Source organism: Gymnogyps californianus, chromosome 1 (assembly GCF_018139145.2).
Source record: "Gymnogyps californianus isolate 813 chromosome 1, ASM1813914v2, whole genome shotgun sequence".
Lineage (NCBI taxonomy): Eukaryota > Metazoa > Chordata > Aves > Accipitriformes > Cathartidae > Gymnogyps > Gymnogyps californianus.
The window spans coordinates 41,127,107-41,148,607 of record NC_059471.1 but is presented as its reverse complement, the minus strand read 5'-3'; the positions used below and the strand labels follow the sequence as shown (position 1 = coordinate 41,148,607).

The window sequence follows — 21,501 nt, the reverse complement described above, 5'->3', positions numbered from 1 at the left end:
ATCATTTAGGTTGGAAAAGACCTTTGAGATCATCGAGTCCAACTGTAAACCTAACACTGCCAAGTCAGCAGTGTCCCTAAGTGCCATGTCCCTAAGTGCCACATCTACACCTCTTTTAAATACCTCCAGGGATGGTGACTCACCCAGTTCCCTGGGCAGCCTGTTCCAATGTTTGATAACCCTTTCAGTAAAGAAATTTTTCCTAATATCCAATCTAAACCTCCCCTGACGCAACTTGAGGCCATTTCCTCTCATCCTATCACTTGTTACTTGGGTAAAGAGAACGACACGCTGAATAGAAAGGAAGAATTGCCTCCCTGAGCTTTCTGACTATATTTTTACTGATGCAGTTTGTCCTTTGTTTAAGGACACACTGCTGACTCATGCTCAAATGGATGTCCACTGGGACCAACAAGTCTTTTGCTGCAAAGCTGGTTTCTATCTGGTTGGTCCCCAGCCTGCATTGCTGCATGGGGTTATTCCCTCCTGGGGCAGGACTCCGTGTTTGCCATTGCTGTGCTTCTTGAGGTACCTGTTGCCCATTTATCCAGCCTGTCAAGCTCCCTCTGAATAGGAGCCTGGCCTTCCAGCATGCAGAGTGCTTGTCCCCAGCTTGGTGTCATCTGTGCACTTGCAGAGGATGCACTCTGATCCAGCTTATTAGTCAAGATACCAGATGCAAAGGCAGCATTGACCCCATTATCCACCTCTATTAACCAGCTACCTGTTGGACTGTACACCTCTGATCACAACCTTCTGAACCTGGCAGTCCAAGCAATTTTTCCAGCCACCTGGTAGTCCACCCATCCAAACCCCATTTTCATCAAGTTGTTAGTATGGACAAAAAAAAGTGTTGCTAACATCAAGGTACCCTTTTTTCACCAAGGCAACCATCTCATCACAGAAGCCAATCAGGCTGGTCAAGCACACTCTGCCATTGGTAAATGCATGAAGGCTTTTTCCAGTCTCCTCCTCCTACTATATGTGCCTGGATGTGGCTTCCAGGAGGATTTGCCAAGTTAGTGAGGCTAGGTTGACTGGCCTACAGTTCCCCCAATGATCCTCCTCCTTCTCTTCAAAAACAGGCAATTTTTCCAGTCATAAGAATCCTACCCTGATCACCCAGACCTTCGTAAGATCATAGACAGTGACCTTGCAATGACATTGTCTGTCTTCCTCAGCACTGTTGGAGGCATCCCATCTTGTCCTATGTTCAATTTACTTAATTGGTTTCTACCTTGATCTTCTACTATGGGTAATTCTTCAGTCTCCTCTGGCAGAGGCTCAGAGGATCTGGGAGGCTTGAGGCAGTCCTTACCAGTAGAAACTGAGGTAAAGGAGGCATCTAGTACCTCAGCTTTTTCTGTGTCCTTTGCCACTTGGTTCCCTACCACTTTGAGTGGTGGCCCCACATTTTCCTTTGTCTTCCTTTTGCTGATAGTATAACTTTCTTTTTATGCTTCATAGTCCTCACTAGTATCAACTCCAAGAGAGTATTGGCTTTTGTAATTCAGCTGAGTTCAGTCAGGATTTCCCCATTATCCACACTGACCTTATGCTGTGCTTGTTCGACTTCCTGGGCATCTCACTGGACTTTTCCTGTGCTTTGAGGAAGTTGTCACTGATGATCAATCAGCTCTCCTGAGCTTCTTTACCCTCCAGGGCAGTCTCCCATTAGCCCCCAACAAGTTGATCCCTGAACAAGTTTAAATCTGCTTTTCTAAAAGTCTAGGTTTATAATTCTTTTCCCTTTTTTTTTTTTTTTTTATTTTGAGTAATAGGTCCAACTGAGTGTTGCCTCTGGTCAGTTTGTCAGCCACCTGTACACCTGTATCAAAAAAACAGTTCTTGATGCTTGCCAGAAATCTCTTGAAATTTTTGTGCTCCACCATTTTGCCCTTTCAGAAGATGTCGGGATTGTTCGTATCCCCCCTGAGAACCACCCTTGTGATTGTGAGGCTTCCCCCTGTTTTCTAAAGGAGGCTTCATTTCCTCTTCTTGATCAATCAGTCTTTATCAGACACTCATCACTGCACCCACCCTGATCTTGACCCATCGGCTCTGGACTGGTTGGTCACCTCCAGTGCAAAGCTCCGTGAATTCGAACTGCCCTTTTCCATGGGGCGCAACCTCTCCTCTTCACTTGTCCTGAGGAGCCTGTATGGGTTGCCCGCGATTTGTTTTCCACTCTGCATGTGTTTGTGTGCAGGCACTTGAGGTGAGCCCCCAAGCTGCGCAGTGTTCACAGGGGACGTTCCTCGTGTGTCATGCTTGCTCCTGAGCACTTTCTCGCTTTCTGCTATCCCTCCTCTAAGTTTCAGATCCTTTGTCCACCATCTCCAGATGTTTAAAGCCCCTTTCACTAGATTACCAAGCTTCTCTGCAAGGCTGGGTCTTGCCCCACTTCATTAAATATAACATGACATAGAAATATTTTTATATGTATATTTAATGTGTACATACAAAATATCTATGCGTATATTTAGTGTCTGCCCATGCTTAAATGCTGTATGCAAGTTCATGAAGAGAACAGACACTTTGTATATATTGTTATGCATTTGTGCACAGCAAGAGAAAGAGGAGAATGTAAAAAACTTCTTAAAGTCCTGAATAATTATCTTTTTGTTTGGGAGTATTGTCTTTGGCTTTTACCTCCTACATGCTTTACTGGCACTCTTATCTTTCAGTCTGATTTTTCAAATGGTACAATGTGTTTTTGTTTTTTTGAACATCACTGAAGTGTGAAACAGAAAGCAGTCATACATATGCCTGGCCAATTTGATGGTGGTGGTTTATTCTTCTTTGTAAAGAAGGTGTTGAAATGTTTTGGAAAGGCTGGTCCTGTATAGGGATTCAAAACACAGGAGTTAAAGAGATACAACGTTCATGTTCTTTTCTTCCTATAATCATACATAAAATAAATTTTAAAAATCATGAACATATAGTATTATAAACACATTTGAACTGTAGTACTGAATTGTACTATCAAAAAAGACATTTTTAAATACTCCGACAGATTTATTTTGTTTAAAAGCTGCTTTTCTTGGGGGAAAAAAAGATCATTTTCATTCATCTGGATATTTTAAGGAAGATATATCTATTATTTAACGTTACTCAGATGCCAGTCTTTTTTGAGGAGGATGCCACAGATGTTATCCAAGTGGTTTTGTTTGATAGTATATTTGTATGAGAAGTTTCTTGGACATTCCTGTTTATGTACCATTATTTATGCTATTTTGTTTTCTTAAACCAATAATTATCATTGTAGGTGGGAGAGGCGAGGAAGTATGCATGAAAACAGTTCTTCACAAGTTTTCTTCATCTGTCCTATACCTATTAAAATAAATTTACTTTCCATACTGAAGGAAATGCTTTCAGTTGCATATTCCCTTGGAGGAGGAGAGAATTAAAAAGAACATTATGTTCCATAATTCAAAGGTTTTACGATCTAGTGTTAAATGCAAAGGTGGAGTAGGATAAAAAAAGGGTACAAGCGTGATTCACAATAATATCAATTTTACTCTTCTGGGGGGGGATGTGCATTTCCTTTGATTGAAGATTATAGTGTCACAGAAAGAATTTTTTTTTTTTCTGTTTATGTTTACCTGAGATGTTGTTTCTTAGGTATCCTGTCTTATATGCTTCTCAGTGGGTAGTTGACTGTATTAGAGAGCATGCACATGCAGCATACTTTATAGTATCTTAAATATTAGCAGACCCCGTGTTTAGACAACTGAATGAAGTCTTAGTACTTCATTGCCTCTAACTGGAGCTTAAGCACCTATATTGTGCATGCCTAACTTTGGATGTCTAAGCCTAGAGTTGAAACACAGCCTTGAAGTTCATCCTGGGTTTTTTTTGTTTGTTTTGGTTTGGGTTTTTTGTTTGTTTGGGGTTTTTTTTTTTGTCATTTTTTCCAAATCATATCCAGTGAATTTGTTAAAGAAACTTGGGAAAACTCTGCTCACAGAGATTGAATTGGTATATGGATGCCTAACATTTTTGTCCGTCTTTTTTGTGCCATGTGGCATCAGATTATGTCCTCAGCAAGACCTGTAAAAAAACAGCTCACATGGTTGTCACTGAGGGCAGAATTTGATAAGCTTTCAGATGCAGAAATTGAATAAGGACATGAAATGTCAGTATAGGCTATCAAGAATGTCTTGTGGGGATAAACAGAAGTGATACATAAAATGTAGTTCAGCACCATCTTTGTCAATGACTGAAGAAGCATAGATAAGGATACCTTCATCCTGATTAAAGTCGGCGGACATTTGCCATTGACCTTCATAATGCTTCTGGATTTTACCCACTCTATTTGACTGAACTGGAAGTTGCCCAAGTATGTGCCAGTGATTCCTCTCATCTGTAGAAATTTAGTCTGTTCTGGGTAAAAGCTTTGTTACTATTCCCTTCATCAGGGTGAGATACACAGACATTACTTAGTAGCTTTGAAAAGTTTTCCTCATTTGTGATGATTCACCTGATTTGAGCAGAGTAGGATCAAACATTTGTAGTGAATTTAGTAGCCTCTGAGGATCCAAAATATGAAGAGAGAGGTTTCAATTTTTTTGCATGCATGATGTATCAGATTAATTGTTTCTGGTTTAGGATTAATGAAGCTTCATGGATAGGGATAGAGTGGATAAGCAGTCAGTGATCTTTGTAGGAAAGGAATGGAAAGTATTTTATTCTGAAATGTTTCAACAGTGCTGATTCTTTTAAATCAATTTTCTGGGTTTAATACAGTGCTGTTTTGAGCTGTCATATGTCTTATATATTGCAGCACTGTAAACCCTCACAGCCTGGACCTTCCTTTAGAAGATTGGGTATATACGCTTGGGTACATGAATGTAGCAATCAGGAAATAGCACAAAGTGAAATGGCTGTTACTGCATGTTCTTCAGCATGACAATGTACTGCAGATCACAGGGATTTATTACAAGAGGGGTTTTTTTTGGCTTTTGGGGTTTTTTTCTTCTTTTTTTTCTTCTCCAGATGATCTCCACTGGGCTTTTTTTTTCATTATACCATTCTATTGTCAGAAACAATAAATCCATTAATAACTACCCTTTACTCACTAAATACTTCCTTAACATAGAGTAAAATGAATCATTACATTTTGCTTAATGCTCTTTCTGTTTCCCCTCCTCCCAAAAAACAACCTAACCTCTACCAACTTTTGTTAGGTTCAGAATCAGATGCTTTACAAAAGTGAAAGCTGCCAAGTATATTTGCTAGCAATTCATTTGTACACTTTTCAATTTACAGAACCAGCCCTCAGTCTCAGTTTTTAATTCGGTGCTTTAGATGAAATCCTATTTGGGGAAATCAATGAGAGGTTAACCAAAGCCTAGACAGCTGCAGTGGTTAGAAGTCGACAGCTTTGATTGCATGCCAAACTGACATCTAGGTTCAGTTTTTCTGTTTTACTCATTCCTCATTCTCCAGCCTTTTGCCATATCACATGACATTATTCTATCAAGCTTTGATACTGGGAGGGGAGAATTAGTATGCTTAACAGAGCATTGCTTGTTACCTTATACTATAATGTTACAAAGTCAGAAATATCAAATGAAAAAAAAAACCCAGCAAAAATAGATATTTAACACAGAATTTCTGACAAGATTCCAGCTGCTATGCCTGTTTCTCTGACACCCTTCACTGCTGCTGATTTAAACCAGGCTAGTGATTAAATCATATCATTGGTGGAAGGTAAAAGGCCAAAGACGAATTTATACAACACAAAATGATAAGTACAAAAATACATTATTCATACTCACTACATACAAAATTAATGTGGGCCAGTTCATGTTTTCCACAAAATTTCTTTACCTTTTTTGTGTTAAAAAAAAAATTAAAATGTTCTTGATGAATTAATATGGCAATTAGTTAAACTGAATGTTAGCAATGAAATTAAGACAGTTATTTTAACATGATGTAAATTTCCCTCTCCCATCTTACTAATGGATTTAAGTGGGGGGAAAGAAAAAACCTAAACCAAATAAAGACTGTTCTCAGCTATAATGTTATCTACATATAGCCATGTGTATAGATTATTTTTATATATATTATTACTCATGTAAAAGCTAGTATGCAGAGATCAGTTAAGAAAGTGAGCAAAGTGTCCCAGGAAGTCACCAACAGGCCTGATAACAGAACTCAGATTTTCTGAGAGCCTGACAGTGCCCCTATCCATTTTACCATGTAAATCCAGCCTCCAGATGTCTATGGTACCAAAAACCAGGCAGGGTAAGCAATATGTAACAGAATAGCGTTTGGCAGTATTACAGTGGCAGAAAGCAAAGGCTAGAGGGACAAAAATTAGACACCATGATGTTGGGAGAAGGTGGGAGCGATGGGTGCCTGCTTGTAGCAAAGATCACTACTTGCATGAAGGCCCCTGACAGATGCGCTGCACAATACTCGTTGCAGCCATGGGTTATGAAATGTAGCTTTGTGTCGAAGGCAAACACCTTTTGATAACACTGTTCCATTACAGGTACGACTAACATTGAAGGCTCTTTCGGGGAACCTCTTATGTCATGCTTTTATTTTATTCCAGTTGGCTGAATGTTTCCTGCTGGAAGTAGGTCTGAAGGAAGAGTAGGTGTTTGATCTTGCTCTGATGAAAGTCAATGCAAAATTGGTTTTGAGTTTAACGTCACGAGTTCAGACTATAGAGAGAAACCATTTAAGCCCTTCCAGCACATTTAGAATATTTCCAATGTGAAAGGAGAACTCAGAAAGTGAAAGCTTACCCTTTTTTACCTAAACCTTTTTGCTAGGCGTTCGTTAAGCAACTGGAGATTGCTTTGACATGCTGTTATTCACTGTAAGTTTGGAGTTTAATGGAATGAAAAGCCGGGAGCAGTAAATTAGATCATCTTTCTGTATTTCTTACTGTACTTTAATTACTACTTCAATATTAATCCCAGAACATAAGGCCATAGTTGGTTTTCAAATGGTGGCCTATGAACTGCTAGTGACCCTCAGCTTCAAAAAAAGTATGCAAAGGATAACGAAGAAAACCCTAAGAGGTTAAGTTAATTATACTAATACTGAAATAATTCATCATTGTCTGTGATTACAGCTGGCCATGTCTTTTCCATATTGTTGTCAAAGGAGGTAAAAACTGAAATTAATTACAATATCAGCAAGAAGTGTTTCTTTGTTTTTTGGGGTTGAGGTTTTGGTTTTTTTTCATGAACATTACAAATCTCAAATTGACCTATGGGATTTCTTCCTTAAATTTCCTTTGGGGTGTCTTCTTTGGCTAGCTGGGGTAATTTCTTTTTTTAAAATCACGTAGTAATTTTAAGTTACCTTCTGCCATTTTTTATTTTTTTATGACAACAGAATGTACATACATGTAAGCAGAGAACTGTTTATCAAAGTAATAAGTGTTTGGCATGAGAATTTGGCTTTTATCTAAGGTTGGAAGTACAACTAAAAATTGGAACAACTATAGAAACAGTGAGAGAGCAAATTTTCAGACTTAGATTGGTGTTTAAAGAGGTTAGCATCTAAGCTGTAGAAGGCAATTCAAAGGAAAAACAAACCAAATTACTTTATAGCTTTGATGCTGGAGAGTCTGTAAGTACCTAAGGTTTTTCAGGTAAGGTTTATCTATCTAAAAATCTGCCACTGTGGATGCACAGAGGCAACACCCTAACTGGCTGAACTAAATATTTTGTTGTCAGACCTGTGAATTCCAGATATGTTTAGGCACAAAATGTTCACCTCTGTGAACAATCCCTGTGAGAAGATATATCATCCAGCAAGTGGATTTTACGAATGCGTAGCATGTGATGATTGCGCTGAGTACAGCATGAAGCACCAGCCAGTCATCACCATTTTTGCTTGGAGATGGACGAAGGCAGAGCCAATCTGCAATACAGACTCCAGCACAGTGATGTGCAGCGTTCTGTTGGGACAGAGCAGAGCACTGTCCAGGGAGGAGCATGTGTCATGACCTGTCACATAACGATCATAGTGCATATTCTTTTACTTCGCATGTGCAGAATTAAAGTTTTGAACGTATCGTATTTATTCAGTGAAATCATATTGGGCAATGAATCTAGCATCACAGACACTTAGTGCCTTTCCTTGAAGCTAGTGCAGTTTCTGTATGGCAGGGACCTCAAGATTTGCGGTGTAGGAAAAGAGAAAGAGCTCAAACAAAAGGAATCATGGCTTAGTAGCATATTTTCAGTCATTCTGGCAAGTGTGTGCTCTTCATTTTCTGGGTTCAGTTCCAATACTGTTATTTGCCCAAAGATTTTAATGCAAAAGCAATTTTAAAAGAAAGGTATAGAATCCAGGGCAAAAATTCAGGTTGTAACCTCTAACCCAACTCCCATATTTAAAAAAAAAAAAAAAAAAAAAGAAGAAAAAAAAAGAAAAAGAAAAAAGACAATTTTTTTGTGAACAAATGCATGGAAATTAAAGGAGAAGTGAATTAATTAAGTTTTAAACTGTAGTCTCACAGAGATGTTTAGCTCAAGATTGCAGGTATGATCAAGTCCAGGAGAGAAATATACGTCTATTGGGTGTTTCCTATTGATCAGCATAGCTCTTCTCCTCCATGACCAGCACTATCTGCCTGTCCCAGCACACAGTTGCAAATTCCATTCCAAGAAGCTCAATATATTACAGAATTTAGGTGTGCAGCTTCTTCATGAAGTCTACCTTGAGAGTAGGTACCTAGACACCTAATGTCCTTTACGGGTCTTTACAGAGATCTGTGGCATATTTAGAAACAAATTTCTCATTTGTCAGGTTACAAATTTCTTTTGTAATGGTATTTAAAGATGTGGAAACATGGCGTTAGGAAGCTTTTGAACAAAATAAAACAAAAAGATGAGAGAGGAACACATGTATTGTTTTTGTATTATTAAAGGCCCTAAGATCTCTGCAATGAACATACTCCCCTCCAAGCATTTCATACTTATATAATAAGTAATACTGATTTTGAAATAAATTTGACACGTTGAAATAAAGAACTAATCATTCTAAAGATTGTTTTACACTTCTATTGCAGTGACTAGATTAAGACTTACAACGGATTGAAAATTACAAAGTATATGATCCTGCCCCAAATCTTTATCCTAATACTGCAGCATTCAGAGGGCCTAAAATCACTGTCTGCATATTATGTGCAACTTCCATTAGGTCAATGGCAATTTTTCACGTCTTGTGTAATGAGACTTAGGGTGCACAGCTTCAATTCTGCATATATTTCGTTATATTGTGTTATCATGTGATACTTCATGATTCTTTCCCTTGGAACCAGCTGCTTCCTTATTCTATTTATACAGGTCATGCTGTGTAATCCACAAAGATTCTGTTGTCTTTGCTTCTGTGAGGAAAATATAAATTAGTTTATTGTGAAAACAAACTACAGCTCAGCACCCCACATAAGAGGCATTCTGAATTGCAAGCGTTAATGACGTTAGGTTTACAAACACTGGCAGGATCTGTCGAAAGATGGACTGCTGCCTGGGCTCTCTGAAACAAGTTATTGAACCCCAGAATGCTAGCATGAAATCCGTGGAAGCTTTACCATGATTTTTGTAAAATGTCAAATTATGCCTGAAGAAAGATGGACAGCTGTAACTTGTAAGCACAGTAGGAACAGATGAATTGCAAGGTCAAGTTTCATTCTGGAGTACAGCACTAAGATTGATTTTTATTTCATTTTTAACTCCACCTGAAGATTAAAAAATAATGAAATCAGGCTTTCAAGCTTATACATGAGTGTCCATAGAGTGGAAGGGCCTTCTCAGAAGTCTCTCTTTTTTTCTCATGATTTGTAAGTATAGATTTTTTGTGGCTATATCAATGAAGATGACTTAGGAGAGTAAAACTTCTGGGAACAGTGAACATCTGTAATTTTGAAGGAAAGGAATTCATGACAAATTTTCATGCAAGTTTTCCTGTGCAAATTTAAACTCATACATCAATTGTACGGAATAAATTTGCAACAGCTCTATCAACCTGCTCTGTCTTGAAAAACAAAATCTGTAAAAATTATATGAGCTGCATAGGGAGTGTCACCAAAAAAAGTACATTATATTTAACCCCTTAATATAAAGGTAGGTAATGAACTAAGTAATGATCACCATCTGATACATCTAGAAACTTAGATTGAACGAGCTGACCTCCATTTAGGTCCCAGAAAATAAAATACTCTTACTGCCCATTTGTTTGTTTTTCACAGCCTCTGCCAGGCCAAATGAATTAATTCAGGGACTCAAATATTCCTTCATCCTTTCAGATCCCAATTCAGGAATGCTGAATCTGATGCTTGATCCATCTGTTCGGGGCTTGGCACAGGATCTGGATAAGGAATAACATTCAAGGACAGCTTTTCAATTCATTTGATCTATCAGCTGATCTTGAACCAAAAACAATCAAAGGAATTGCTTTGCAGTTGGGGGATGTCTGAGCATGGAGGGAGATTGCTTGTCATTTCAGGTGTTGTGTTGTTCTGTGGGGCTAATTTCTCATCCATTACATTTTGAAAACTAAGGATGGGCTTCCTCTTTCCTACCTTTGTCTACCTAAAAGGTATTTGTATATTCTAAGCTAGTTATCACAAGCTTTCTCTAGAGTAGGTGTAAATTTTCAGAGAACATTTCTTTTTTTCTTCAGTAAGTTCTCGAAGATAAGTGAAGTGAGATGCTCCAGGAGTGTACTCATTTCCAGGACAAAGTCCAGCTTTTGTATGTCTAAGGTCAGCTGAATCTCAGCCTCAAAAATGAACTTAAAACTGTAAATGGTAAAGGCAGTGTAGCTGATTTTAATCCATAGTTGCTGTCTTTGTCACTAACAAGTGAGAACTAGGTATGGAAGTAGCAGAAAAACTGAACCGAGTCAAACACTAGCCTCTAAGCCTATTTTAAAATAAAGCAAACATATGGTTTGGCAAGATGTACTCCTAGAGATTATATGGTAGAATTTCTGGTGTTGTAGATGTTATTTATTGAAGTTTCTAATTTGTCAGTCATAGAATCATAGAATGGTTTGGGTTGGAAGGGACCTTTAAAGGTCATCTAGTCCAACTCCCCTGCAATGAGCAGGGACATCTTCAACTAGATCGGATTACTCAAAGCCCCGTCCAACCTGACCTTGAATATTTCCAGGGATGGGGCATCTGCCACCTCTCTGGGCAACCTGTTCCAGTGTTTCACCACCCTCATCGTAAAAAATTTCTTCCTTATGACTAGTTTAAATCTACCCTCTTTTACTTTAAAACCATTATCCCTTGTCCTATCGTTAAAGACCCTACTATAAAGTCTGCCCCTATCTTTCTTATAAGCCCCCTTTAGGTATTGAAAAGCTGCTATAAAGTCTCCCCAGAGCCTTCTCTTCTCCAGGCTGAACAACCCCAACTCTTTTAGCTTTTCCTCATAGGAGAGGTATTCCATCCCTCTGATCGTTTTTGTGGTCCTCCTCTGGACCCGCTCCAACAGGTCCATGTCTTTGTTATACTGGGGACCTCAGAGCTGGATGCAGTACTCCAAGTGGGGTCTCACCAGCACAGAGCAGAGGGGGAGAAACACCTCCCTTGACCTGCTGGCCACACTTCTTTTGATGCAGCCCAGGATACAGTTGGCTTTCTGGGCTGTGAGCGCACATTGCCAGCTCATGTCCAGTTTTTCATCCACCAGTACCCCCAAGTCCTTCTTGGCAGGGCTGCCCTCAATCCCTTCATCCTTTAGCCTGTATTGATACCACGGATTGCCCCAACCCAGGTACAGAACCTTGCACTTGGCCTTGCTGAACCTCATGAGGTTCACATGGGCCCACTTCTCAAGCTTGTCCAGGTCCCTCTGGATGGCATCCCGTCCCTCAGGTGTGTCAACCGCATACTCAGCTTGGTGTCATCTGCAAACTTGCTGAGGGTGCACTCAATCCCACTGTCTCTGTCATTGATGAAGATACTAAACAGTACTGGTCCCAATATGGACCCCTGAGGGACACCACTCATCACTGATCTCCATCTGGACATTGAGCTGTTGACCGCTACTCTCTGGATGTGACCATCCAGCCAATTCCTCATCCACCGAACAGTCCACCCATCAAATCCATACCTCTCCAATTGAGAGAGAAGGAGGTTGTGGGGGACTGTGTCAAAGGCCTTACAGAAGTCCAGATAGATGACATCTGTAGCTCTTCCCTTATCCACTGATGTAGTCACTCCATCATAGAAGACCACCAGGTTGGTCAGGCAAGACTTGCCCTTGGTGAAGCCATGCTGGCTGTCTCGAATCACCTCCCTGTCTTCCATGTGCCTTAGCATAGCTTCTAGGAGGATCTGTTCCATGATCTTCCCAGGCACAGAGGTGAGGCTGACTGGTTGGTAGTTCCCAGGGTCCTCCTTTCTAGCGTGTTTAAAAATGGGTGTCATGTATCCCTTTTTCCAATCACCGGGGACTTCACCTGACTGCCATGACTTTTCAAATATCATGGAGAGTGGCTTGGCAACTACATCAGCCAATTCCCTCAGGACTCTGGGATGCATCTGGTCAGGTCCCATAGACTTATGTGTGTTCAGGTTCCTCAGATGGTCATGAACCTGATCTTCTCTTACAGTGGGAGGGACTTTGCTCCCCCAGTCCCTGTCTTGCAGTCCATCCACTCCAGAGGTGTGGGGAAGAGAGATTGCCAGTGAAGACTGAGGCAAAAAATTTGTTGAGTACCTCAGCCTTCTCCTCGTCTAGTTGTTACCAGTTTGCCAGTCCTGTTCATCAGGGGCAGTACACTTTCTTTGACCTTCCTTTTCTGGCTGATATACCTATGGAAGCCCTTCTTATTATTCTTTGCATCTCTTGCCAAGTTCAGCTCCAGCTGCACCTTGGCCGTCCTGACCCCATCCCTACATAACCGGGCAGCGTCCCTATACTCTTCCCAGGATATCTGTCCTTGCTTCCACTGCCTGTGCATTTCCTTCTTGCCCTTTAGTTTGACCAGCAGGTCTCGACTCAGCCATGCCAGTCTCTTGCCTTCCTTTCCTGATTTATTACACCTGGGGATTGAGAGCTCTTCCGCTCATGACTTAATGCTTCTAAAATATATTCATCCACAGGATTTGTGAAGTCTACTCCCAATCTAGATACTTCAATATCAGAAAGATATTGACATATTGGATGTGTTGAGGAAAGTGGAAAAAAAAAGGGCCTGGCATTAAAGGAAAGTTCAATTTAAATAAGTATATATAGCTTGCGCTAAATGGATATGCAAAATATAGCCCCTAAAAATGCTTTTTTGGATATCTTTGGAAGGCAGAATTATTTAACTTTTTTTACAAAGAGGCATTTACTCAGTAATTTGTACATAGAAGGGATTTAAAATCAATTTCACTGAAAATATCAGTACAATGAGTGTTGATATTTTTAAATTGGCTTATGTAAATATTGCAGAAAAAAGCAAGGAAAGTATCGGTCAGTTCTTCAGATATCTGAAGCTAGATTAGACAAAGTTCTCAAGAATGCCTTGTGGGAAATAATTTCTTCTAGAAGAAGAAGAGCTATGTGGCTATATTTATTTGTTTATTATTCTGTGGTGCTTAAAATCCAAAATCTGTATCTTATTGTTGAATCTCAGCCAAGAAGTGAAACTGCTGTGAGAACTAAAAAACACATCATATTTAATCCCAGGTCAGAATATTAACTGTACCTTAAATAGAAATTTAGGGTCTTTACTCAGTTCATTTTTGATTGTTCTTTTGATATGTTACTTGCCAAAGCACTGTGTATTGCATTCTCCAGACATTAAATATCTGCATAGAAAAAAAATCAGAATTTCTGTAATTCATTGAACGGCAATTTGTTGAATGTCTCTTGTTCTTTCACACTGGTAAATGTCATCATGTATGTCCTTTTCTTTCAGGTCTGTTGTTAGGCTGAACGTAGCATACATTCACATGTCTGTAAGGCAAATCCATGTCTTACATTGTGTCTAAATATTTTTTGTCACTGACTGTGATTTTTGGAGTAATGTTTGGACTAAGAGTCAGAGAAGTAGTAGCTATACTTCTGAAACTGTTGTCATGGTGTCACTCTTTATATGATAAAACAAACTTTCTGAAGTTCCAAATAGTTACCTCTGTAGAGTCTTTATATATTCTGGCTTTTCCAGCTGTGAATCAAGAGATTGTTAACAAGATTTCTTCCGATCTCTTGCTACATCTGACACTGATAAAGAGGTATCTTCTAAGGAAGATAAGATCTAAGCTATAAAGGTACTCAAAGATTAAAATCAACAACTTCAATTACTCTTCACACTGGTCCAAAGTGTAGTTTAATGCTTGTAACCACCTCTCACCTCTCTCACACATTTTGTATCACATGAAAACTATGAGTATTCTTAAGTGTAGCCTGAGACTGAAGCCATCATATAAATCTAGTCCAGCTGGACAAGAGTATGACTAATTTTTTCCTCGAATTAGTGCACAACATTTTTGCATGATTTCAGGAAAAATAAAAGTTTTGTTTAGTAAAAACAAAAATAAATTATTGGATTTGGTTTTATTTCAGTTTAGAAGTATTTTTTAAACATACTGACCATGCCTGTAGTGTTATTTGAAAGAGTATATCATCGTCAGCTCTCCGGCTCTGACATTGAGTGGTTCATGTCAACAGCACTTATACCTAAAGCCTTCTGTGGCAGATTTGCTTGTAGAGAGGTTGTTGAAACTGTCTAGAACAGACCCAAAAGGTAATATAGCAAGGGGAATGATCAGGGGTCTAGTATTTGAGGCTGCTTTTATTTAGCAAAATAGTTTACCTAGTCTTATACAAATACATTGTTATGCAACACGATAAATGGTTATAAATTCTTGAATAACAACTATATTGAACTACAGTTCAATAATTAATAAATAATTGCAAAATTAAACATAGATTAAACCTTTGATAATTTGCATTTGGCAGTTCTTTTTTTTTTTTTTTTTTTACCTTGTTGTCTCAGATATGAATATAGTACTCAGGCCATGTACATTTAATTTCATTTACAAGTTCAGCCTTCCAGAGGTACTTATGCCTGGCCATTGACTGAAGAGGAGACTTAGGCAACTAGTCTTCTACCTTAAGTAAGGAAGGCTGAATACAGAAACCGGTATTTTTGTTTTATTCCCTTTCAGAGTGTTCTCTCATAATCCAGACCATTCTGTTATACAGGGAACTGTAACTCACTTCCTTGACAATACAGAGAAAGTAATTTTTGCAGAAGCTAGAAGTGGGATGACTCCCATGCAGTAATGTGTTCAGCACATTATAAGAAAACCTCATTCCAAGCACACTAATTGCCAACCAGATCATGTAAATAAATTTGTCTGATTCCCTCACTATAGCTGCAAACTGTAGTCCCCTATCTAAGCAGTTAGTGCTGGCCTAATAGGTTGGCAGATGGCACGCTGGTCCTTTTCCAGTAGAGTCTGCCAGCTCACATGGCTACCACCCACTCCCTTCCTCTTTCCCCCACCTTGCACCTCCTGTATCTTTTTAGTACCTTTGCATCTCCTCAGAGCTCTTGGAAGGGGGTATATTTAGAGAAAGGACAATTTCATGTTCCAGGAGATTTTAAAACTGTAGCCAACTATGGCTTAGCTGGCATGCTGAAGTTTGCAAGAGCATCTGTCTATAAAATATTCTGACTCTGCTTCTTACTGATCTCTGTTGGAAGCTTTGAGGGGAAGCTTGCAGTTCTTGTTCTACAAACTTAAAAAAAAAGAAAAAAAAGCCCTTGTTGTGGTTTAACCCCAGCCAGCAGCTAAGCACCATGCAGCCGCTCCCTCACTCCCCCCGACTCCCAGTGGGATGGGGAGGAGAATTGGGAAAGAAGGTAAAACTCGTGGGTTGAGATAAGAATGGTTTAATAACTAAAGTAAAATATAATACTAACAATAATAATAATAATGAAATATCATAATAATAATAGTAATGAAAAGGAATATAACAAAAAAAAAGAAGAGGGGAAAGAAAGGAAAAAAAGCAGTGATGCACAATGCAATTGCTCGCCACCCACTGACCGATGCCAGAGCCATGATATGCCCCTCCCAGCCAACTCCCCCCTGTTTATATACTGGGCATGACATTCAATGGTATGGAATACCCCTTTGGCTAGTTCAGGTCAGCTGCCCCGGCTATGCTCCCTCCCAGCTTCTTGTACACCTGCTTGCTGGCAGAGCATGGGAAACTGAAAAAAAATCCTTAACTTAAGATAAGCGCTACTTAGCAACAACTAAAACATCAGAGTGTTATCAACATCATTCTCACACTAAATCCAAAACACAGCACTGTACCATCTACTAGAAGAGAGTTAACGCTGTCCCAGCCGAAACCAGGACAGCCCTTTAAAAAAAAAAAATCCTTAAGATACTTGAAACTTGATAGAAAATATGTTTTGCTAGTACCAAAAAAGACAGCTGCAAGGCTACTACTCTATCTTCTCTCTCCTGCTCACCATGATTTATTCTAAGAACTTGTGCCCTCAACAGAAAATTTGAAATAGACACTTTTCGGGATGAAGGCTCTGGAAATAAAGACTGTTTAGTATCTGAAGTGAAAGTAACACTTTTAGTGTCCAAAAGTGAATTATAAAATCTGAAAGTTAAAGTAATGAGCATCACAAAAAAAAAAAAAAAAAAGAAAGAAATTTCAGCTGTGTGGGTGTTAGAGAGATTTTCTTATTAATTAATACCCTTATATAAAGTTATAGAAAAGTCTATAATTCTAAGCAAGATCAGATTCCTCATAGCGAATGGTTGGCTATGCCTCAAAGGCTATACCATTTACAAAGAAAACATGAGCAAATAGTGGGTGTCAGGAAGTTTTATTATTCTCAGTTTAAAACCATAAAATAATTTTAAATTTAATCTTCATTTTTAAGAATATTTACCAGCTATTAAAAAACCTTTTGGGCATCTCTATCAAATGTAATGACACAATTTTTATGGGCAGAATAGGTTTGGTGCTTCTACATTTTAGCTTATGGTGCACCTAAACTTCATCCACTATTTGCATGAAAAATGTATCACTACATGAAGGTAATTAGGTATCTGTCATTGCCAGATGCTGTTCCCTTTTAAAGATGATGACATTTCAGCATTGAATTATGACTGGATTTGAATAAGGAGTTACAACAGACGTTCTCTACACTACTGCCTTATCATAAAGCACACTGTACCCAAATAATTGTAGTTTTCTTCATGCCATTTGCAAGGAGTGCTGTTTAGGGTGGAAAACAGGACTCAGAATTTGTGAGGAAAGCTGATACTTTAAAGCTGGCACAAATTAAAGCTGCAGTTATGACTGAAAGTTGGCAGAGATAGACTACGGAGTAGTTTGCTCCAGCATGTCTATCCCTGCACAACTGGCTTCGTTATCGGCCAGCAAGCAAAGGAATGAAAGCAAAGAAGTAGTAATCAGAGCAATAATCTGATCTTTCTTTACTTGGAATTTTTCAGTGAATAAGAACAAGAAATCATACGAAAAATGTGGTGATCGCTGCTTTGGTGAATTCCTGTGTTCAAATGCAGGTTGCCTGACCAGGTGGGGTTTTTCAGGGAAGAGCTTCTGACTTACTCTTTTGCACTTCACTGAAACCCAGGATCTTGTAAGCTTGTTATATTTTCTGTGTCTATGGAAGCAGAGATCAAAGAAATATTCTTCATCACCTCTATGCTCCATTTGAAAAGTTGATGTGCTATAAAATATCTTTTTGTTTTGGTTGGTTTCCACAGCAATTCCTTCACTGGGTATTTGCTTCATGTGGCATTAAGAATTCCTATGGGCAATGTTTTAAATACCAGAGACTTTCTTTGGAATAAGATACTCAAAATGCAGGGATCCTGGTTTTTTTCTGGATATAGGGGGTGTGGTTTTTTTTTTTCCTTACCACTTGTAACTGAATAAAATGTGGCAGAAAGAAGACTGGAATGAGTCAGTAATACACCTATTGACTTAGTATTTCCAGTTTTCATATATTGAATCCAAAAGACACTTGCTTGGCTCTGCTTATGTTATGTCAAACTATTATGATATATCTCTCAGTCATTTTCTGACAACTTCCACTGTTGTCGTAAAATTGTTAATGGTGTGTAGGGTGGATATAGTAGTATTTTCAAAAATAATTAATGGCTTTGATTTTAGTTGTTGATTTTTGCTTTTTAAGCCTGTTTCTTTTTTTGAGTGACTGTGGTGTAGTACTGTATTTTCACAGGTGCATAGACAGTAAAGGTAATACCTAAAGGGAAAAGTCTTATAAACTGTAAGCAGTTGCCTTCACACTGCACCCTCTCATCTTGTGGTCACTGCTAGATCTTTGGGTTTCTAACCACTTTCTAATTGCAGCTGCCTTCCTGAACAGCTTTGTCTCTTCATGATGCAGGTGAAATTTGGTCCTTCATCCCAACTCCAAACTATGTCTTTTTTAGGCTAGGTCTTGAAATTGGGAGAGATTTCCTGCATATCACTGCAGTTCTAACTGAGTTATGGTACCCCAGTAACAGATATTCAGGTATTGCTGAAAAAGAAGTGAATGCATGAATTTGTTTTTAGCTCTGTCGCTCTTAAAACAACAACCACAGGAAAGTGTAGTGAGTGCAGTAATACACACTTACAAGACACAGTTTCACCAGATCTGTCACAGGATGTTGAGCAAGTTTATTGTTTGACATATCTTTATTAAAATGCAAATTCTGGCATTTTCCCAAGCTGGCAAATCCTTTCCACTCAACAGTGTGAAGCAATAAAACCCACACAACTGTATTCAGAGAGAATGTAATAGTGCCAGGGCAATTTTCTAAAAACAGTAAAAATTTTGAAGTTGGATAAAGAAAAATTATCAGAAGATTCTAAAAGGAAAGAAATAAAATCAAAATCTGGCTTTCAGTGTTGTCATTCTCCTACCTTCCTTACTCGTCAACCAGTATTTTCTCAGTATTTTTACTGTTCAGTACTGACCTGCATGTTTTGCAGTCATACTTCAGAACAAAATGACTCAAACAGCGTCCTAAACATTTTTGACAACAGTTTATCAGTATAAGCATTCTACCTTATATATATTTGAATATGATTTACATAAATTGAAAGAAATTGTACAGTTACATTGCAAACTAAATGAAGAAAAAAGGGGAAACATTTCAGTAAAAAGGAACTGCATTTGACTAATGGGATGGGCACTGAGGTATTCAGCATGCTATATCGAAGGGAGTAAAGTGTAGCGTATTGAATTACATTCTCTTTGATCAATTAATATCTCTGTTAGCAAAACCTTTTTCTTTTTTTTTTTTTAAATTCAACTGGCAGAATTGGCTTAATAGCATCTAACAAGCAGTTTAATATTCAAAGAAAATTACTATCATTAAATAACTACACAAGTCAGACTGTGATACCAGTGTGAAAAGTTATACAAGTTAGAGAATATCTAGCAAGTCTCAAAGAAATGAGATTGTATTTAGCATAAGTAGAGACAGAGGAATAGTTACTGGTCAGAAGGTCTCTATTTTATAAAGGGGTGAAAAAGATTTAGAGGGAAGTACTTAATGCTTCTTAACGTGTGCATGCGGGGGTACAGTATGGCAAATGAAAAGGAAATTAGTCCTCAGTCCTGGGATTATGTGCTATGATAAGATATAAAGTAGCGCTAATTAATTATAGGTAAGACTGGGCTAAATTGGTTGGTATGCACTGCTGCAATTTATACAGCAAAGTCAAAATATTAGTATAATGCTAGAATCAACCAAAGCTGTTAAAAAGTTGTTTAATGACAGAACAGAAACATTAGAGCTCTTTTGTAGGATACATTCGTTACAGGGCATGCTGGATTGTTTAAAAAAGGCTATAGACCTGCCGTGGCTTTGTTTCTGATTTATTTTAGAACCGGATAGTTGTGGGATTTACAGTTGCCAACATGGGAATTGTTGGACTCTCAGCAGACTATTCGGAAAATGGAGGCTGAATGGAAGGACTACTTTTTCTTGTTAAGACCAAAAGGACGAAATGAGTAGAGTCTTGGCTGTGTCTCTTTTGGCAAAGAGCCAAACAGGATTCTGAAAGAATTTTGATGACGCATGATAAAAAAGAAGTAATGTTTTAACTAAACATGTAATATGCGGAAAGGATTACCCTGTATCTCCAGTGACTGCTTTTACATTTTCACAGCCAGACAAGACAGACGCAGAAAGAGGCTGATTTAAGGATTTAGATCTTTATTTCATCCAGAATGAATGGGACTTTCACTTTGGTGGAAGGGCTAAAGTTTCATAAGCAACAGCTTAATATTGAGGGTGAAATAAATCACTGCAATTTTAATAATCGGAAACTGGCAGATGAAAAGAACTGTTGCAGTCTTTACCTAATAAAGAAAAGAACACCCTAATCATATCCCCATAGAGTCCAAAATATCTAACAGATATTAAAAGTCTCAACTCATTAGATTCTTTCAAATTGGGTTGTATGAGTACTGAAGACTATATTTCATGCTCATTCCCATCTTCAGGAAAACATAACACATACCCTTGAATAAATATACTGTTAAAATCTTAGACAATGGAGTAATTCAGCGTTAAGCTGGTTTGATAAAGCAGTCTGATGGTTTGATAACAGAATTTAATTTCCATTTTCAGGACAGTAGTCGTCAATATAGTCTACAAATATATATATTTAAAGTATAAAGTAATCTTTGATGAGGTAGGCTCAGTGTTTGAAGATCTCTTAAATACAAATTATATACAGAAATCTGAGACTTTCGTATAGGGAGACAAAGCCAAGTAGTATTAGTGGCAGGTTAATCTTCCTTGCTATGGAAGATTACACTTGGCATACATAAATACTGGATTTCTGTAACCAGAACAAAAAAATATCTGAAAACCCACTTGTGCAAAGTGTAAAGTCTAATCACCACATGATAAGTCTGCAAAACACAGTGACTAATCAGGTATACAAAGTTATTTTGTTAGGAAAAGAAATAAGCTATTGCCTAGAGAATGGGTGAGAGAACCAAAGGAAAACAAAACCAAGACATTTAATCTCTAATTGGCATTACTGATGTCAGATCCTAATAAATTTTTAAGGTATTTAAAGTAGATATATAAACCCACTAGCTATAATTTCAAGTCTTTATCTACTGGAAGATAAAACTGAGCATTCATTCTCTCTCACTTTTTTCAAGACTCCAGACTTCTCACTCCACGCTGCATGTTTCTAAAATGCACGCATCTTTCAAAAGTTGACAGATCAACAGAATTAATCAAGACCGATGTGCCCTCATTTCATCTAGTTCTTTGTAATCCATCAAAAATATTTCTGTAAAGATTGAATTAGCCTAGTGAGCATTCTAAAAAGTTACAACTGATAATGACCATGTGCTTGAACTCACAAAGTTTAAAAAATTATGCATATATATATATACACACACAAGTGCACACACACTTTTTTTTTTTAAATTCCATTTTTTGGAGACATTATGATACTTTTGGTAGTTTTATTAAAT

The 21,501-nt window shown here is 38.2% G+C and overlaps 1 protein-coding gene across 6 annotated transcripts in view; it reads left to right on the top strand.

The window, feature by feature from the left end:
• PCDH9 (protocadherin 9) overlaps positions 1 to 21,501 on the top strand; it is a 688,564-nt gene that overhangs the window by 304,012 nt on the left and 363,051 nt on the right. The window contains exon 4 of one of the 6 annotated variants that reach the window (XM_050901149.1): positions 2,850 to 2,866. The exons of the other annotated variants lie outside the window; for them this stretch is intronic. Coding sequence (XP_050757106.1) covers positions 2,850 to 2,866 — 17 coding nt within the window. The remainder of the gene's footprint in view (positions 1 to 2,849; positions 2,867 to 21,501) is intronic. 6 annotated transcript variants of the gene reach the window in all.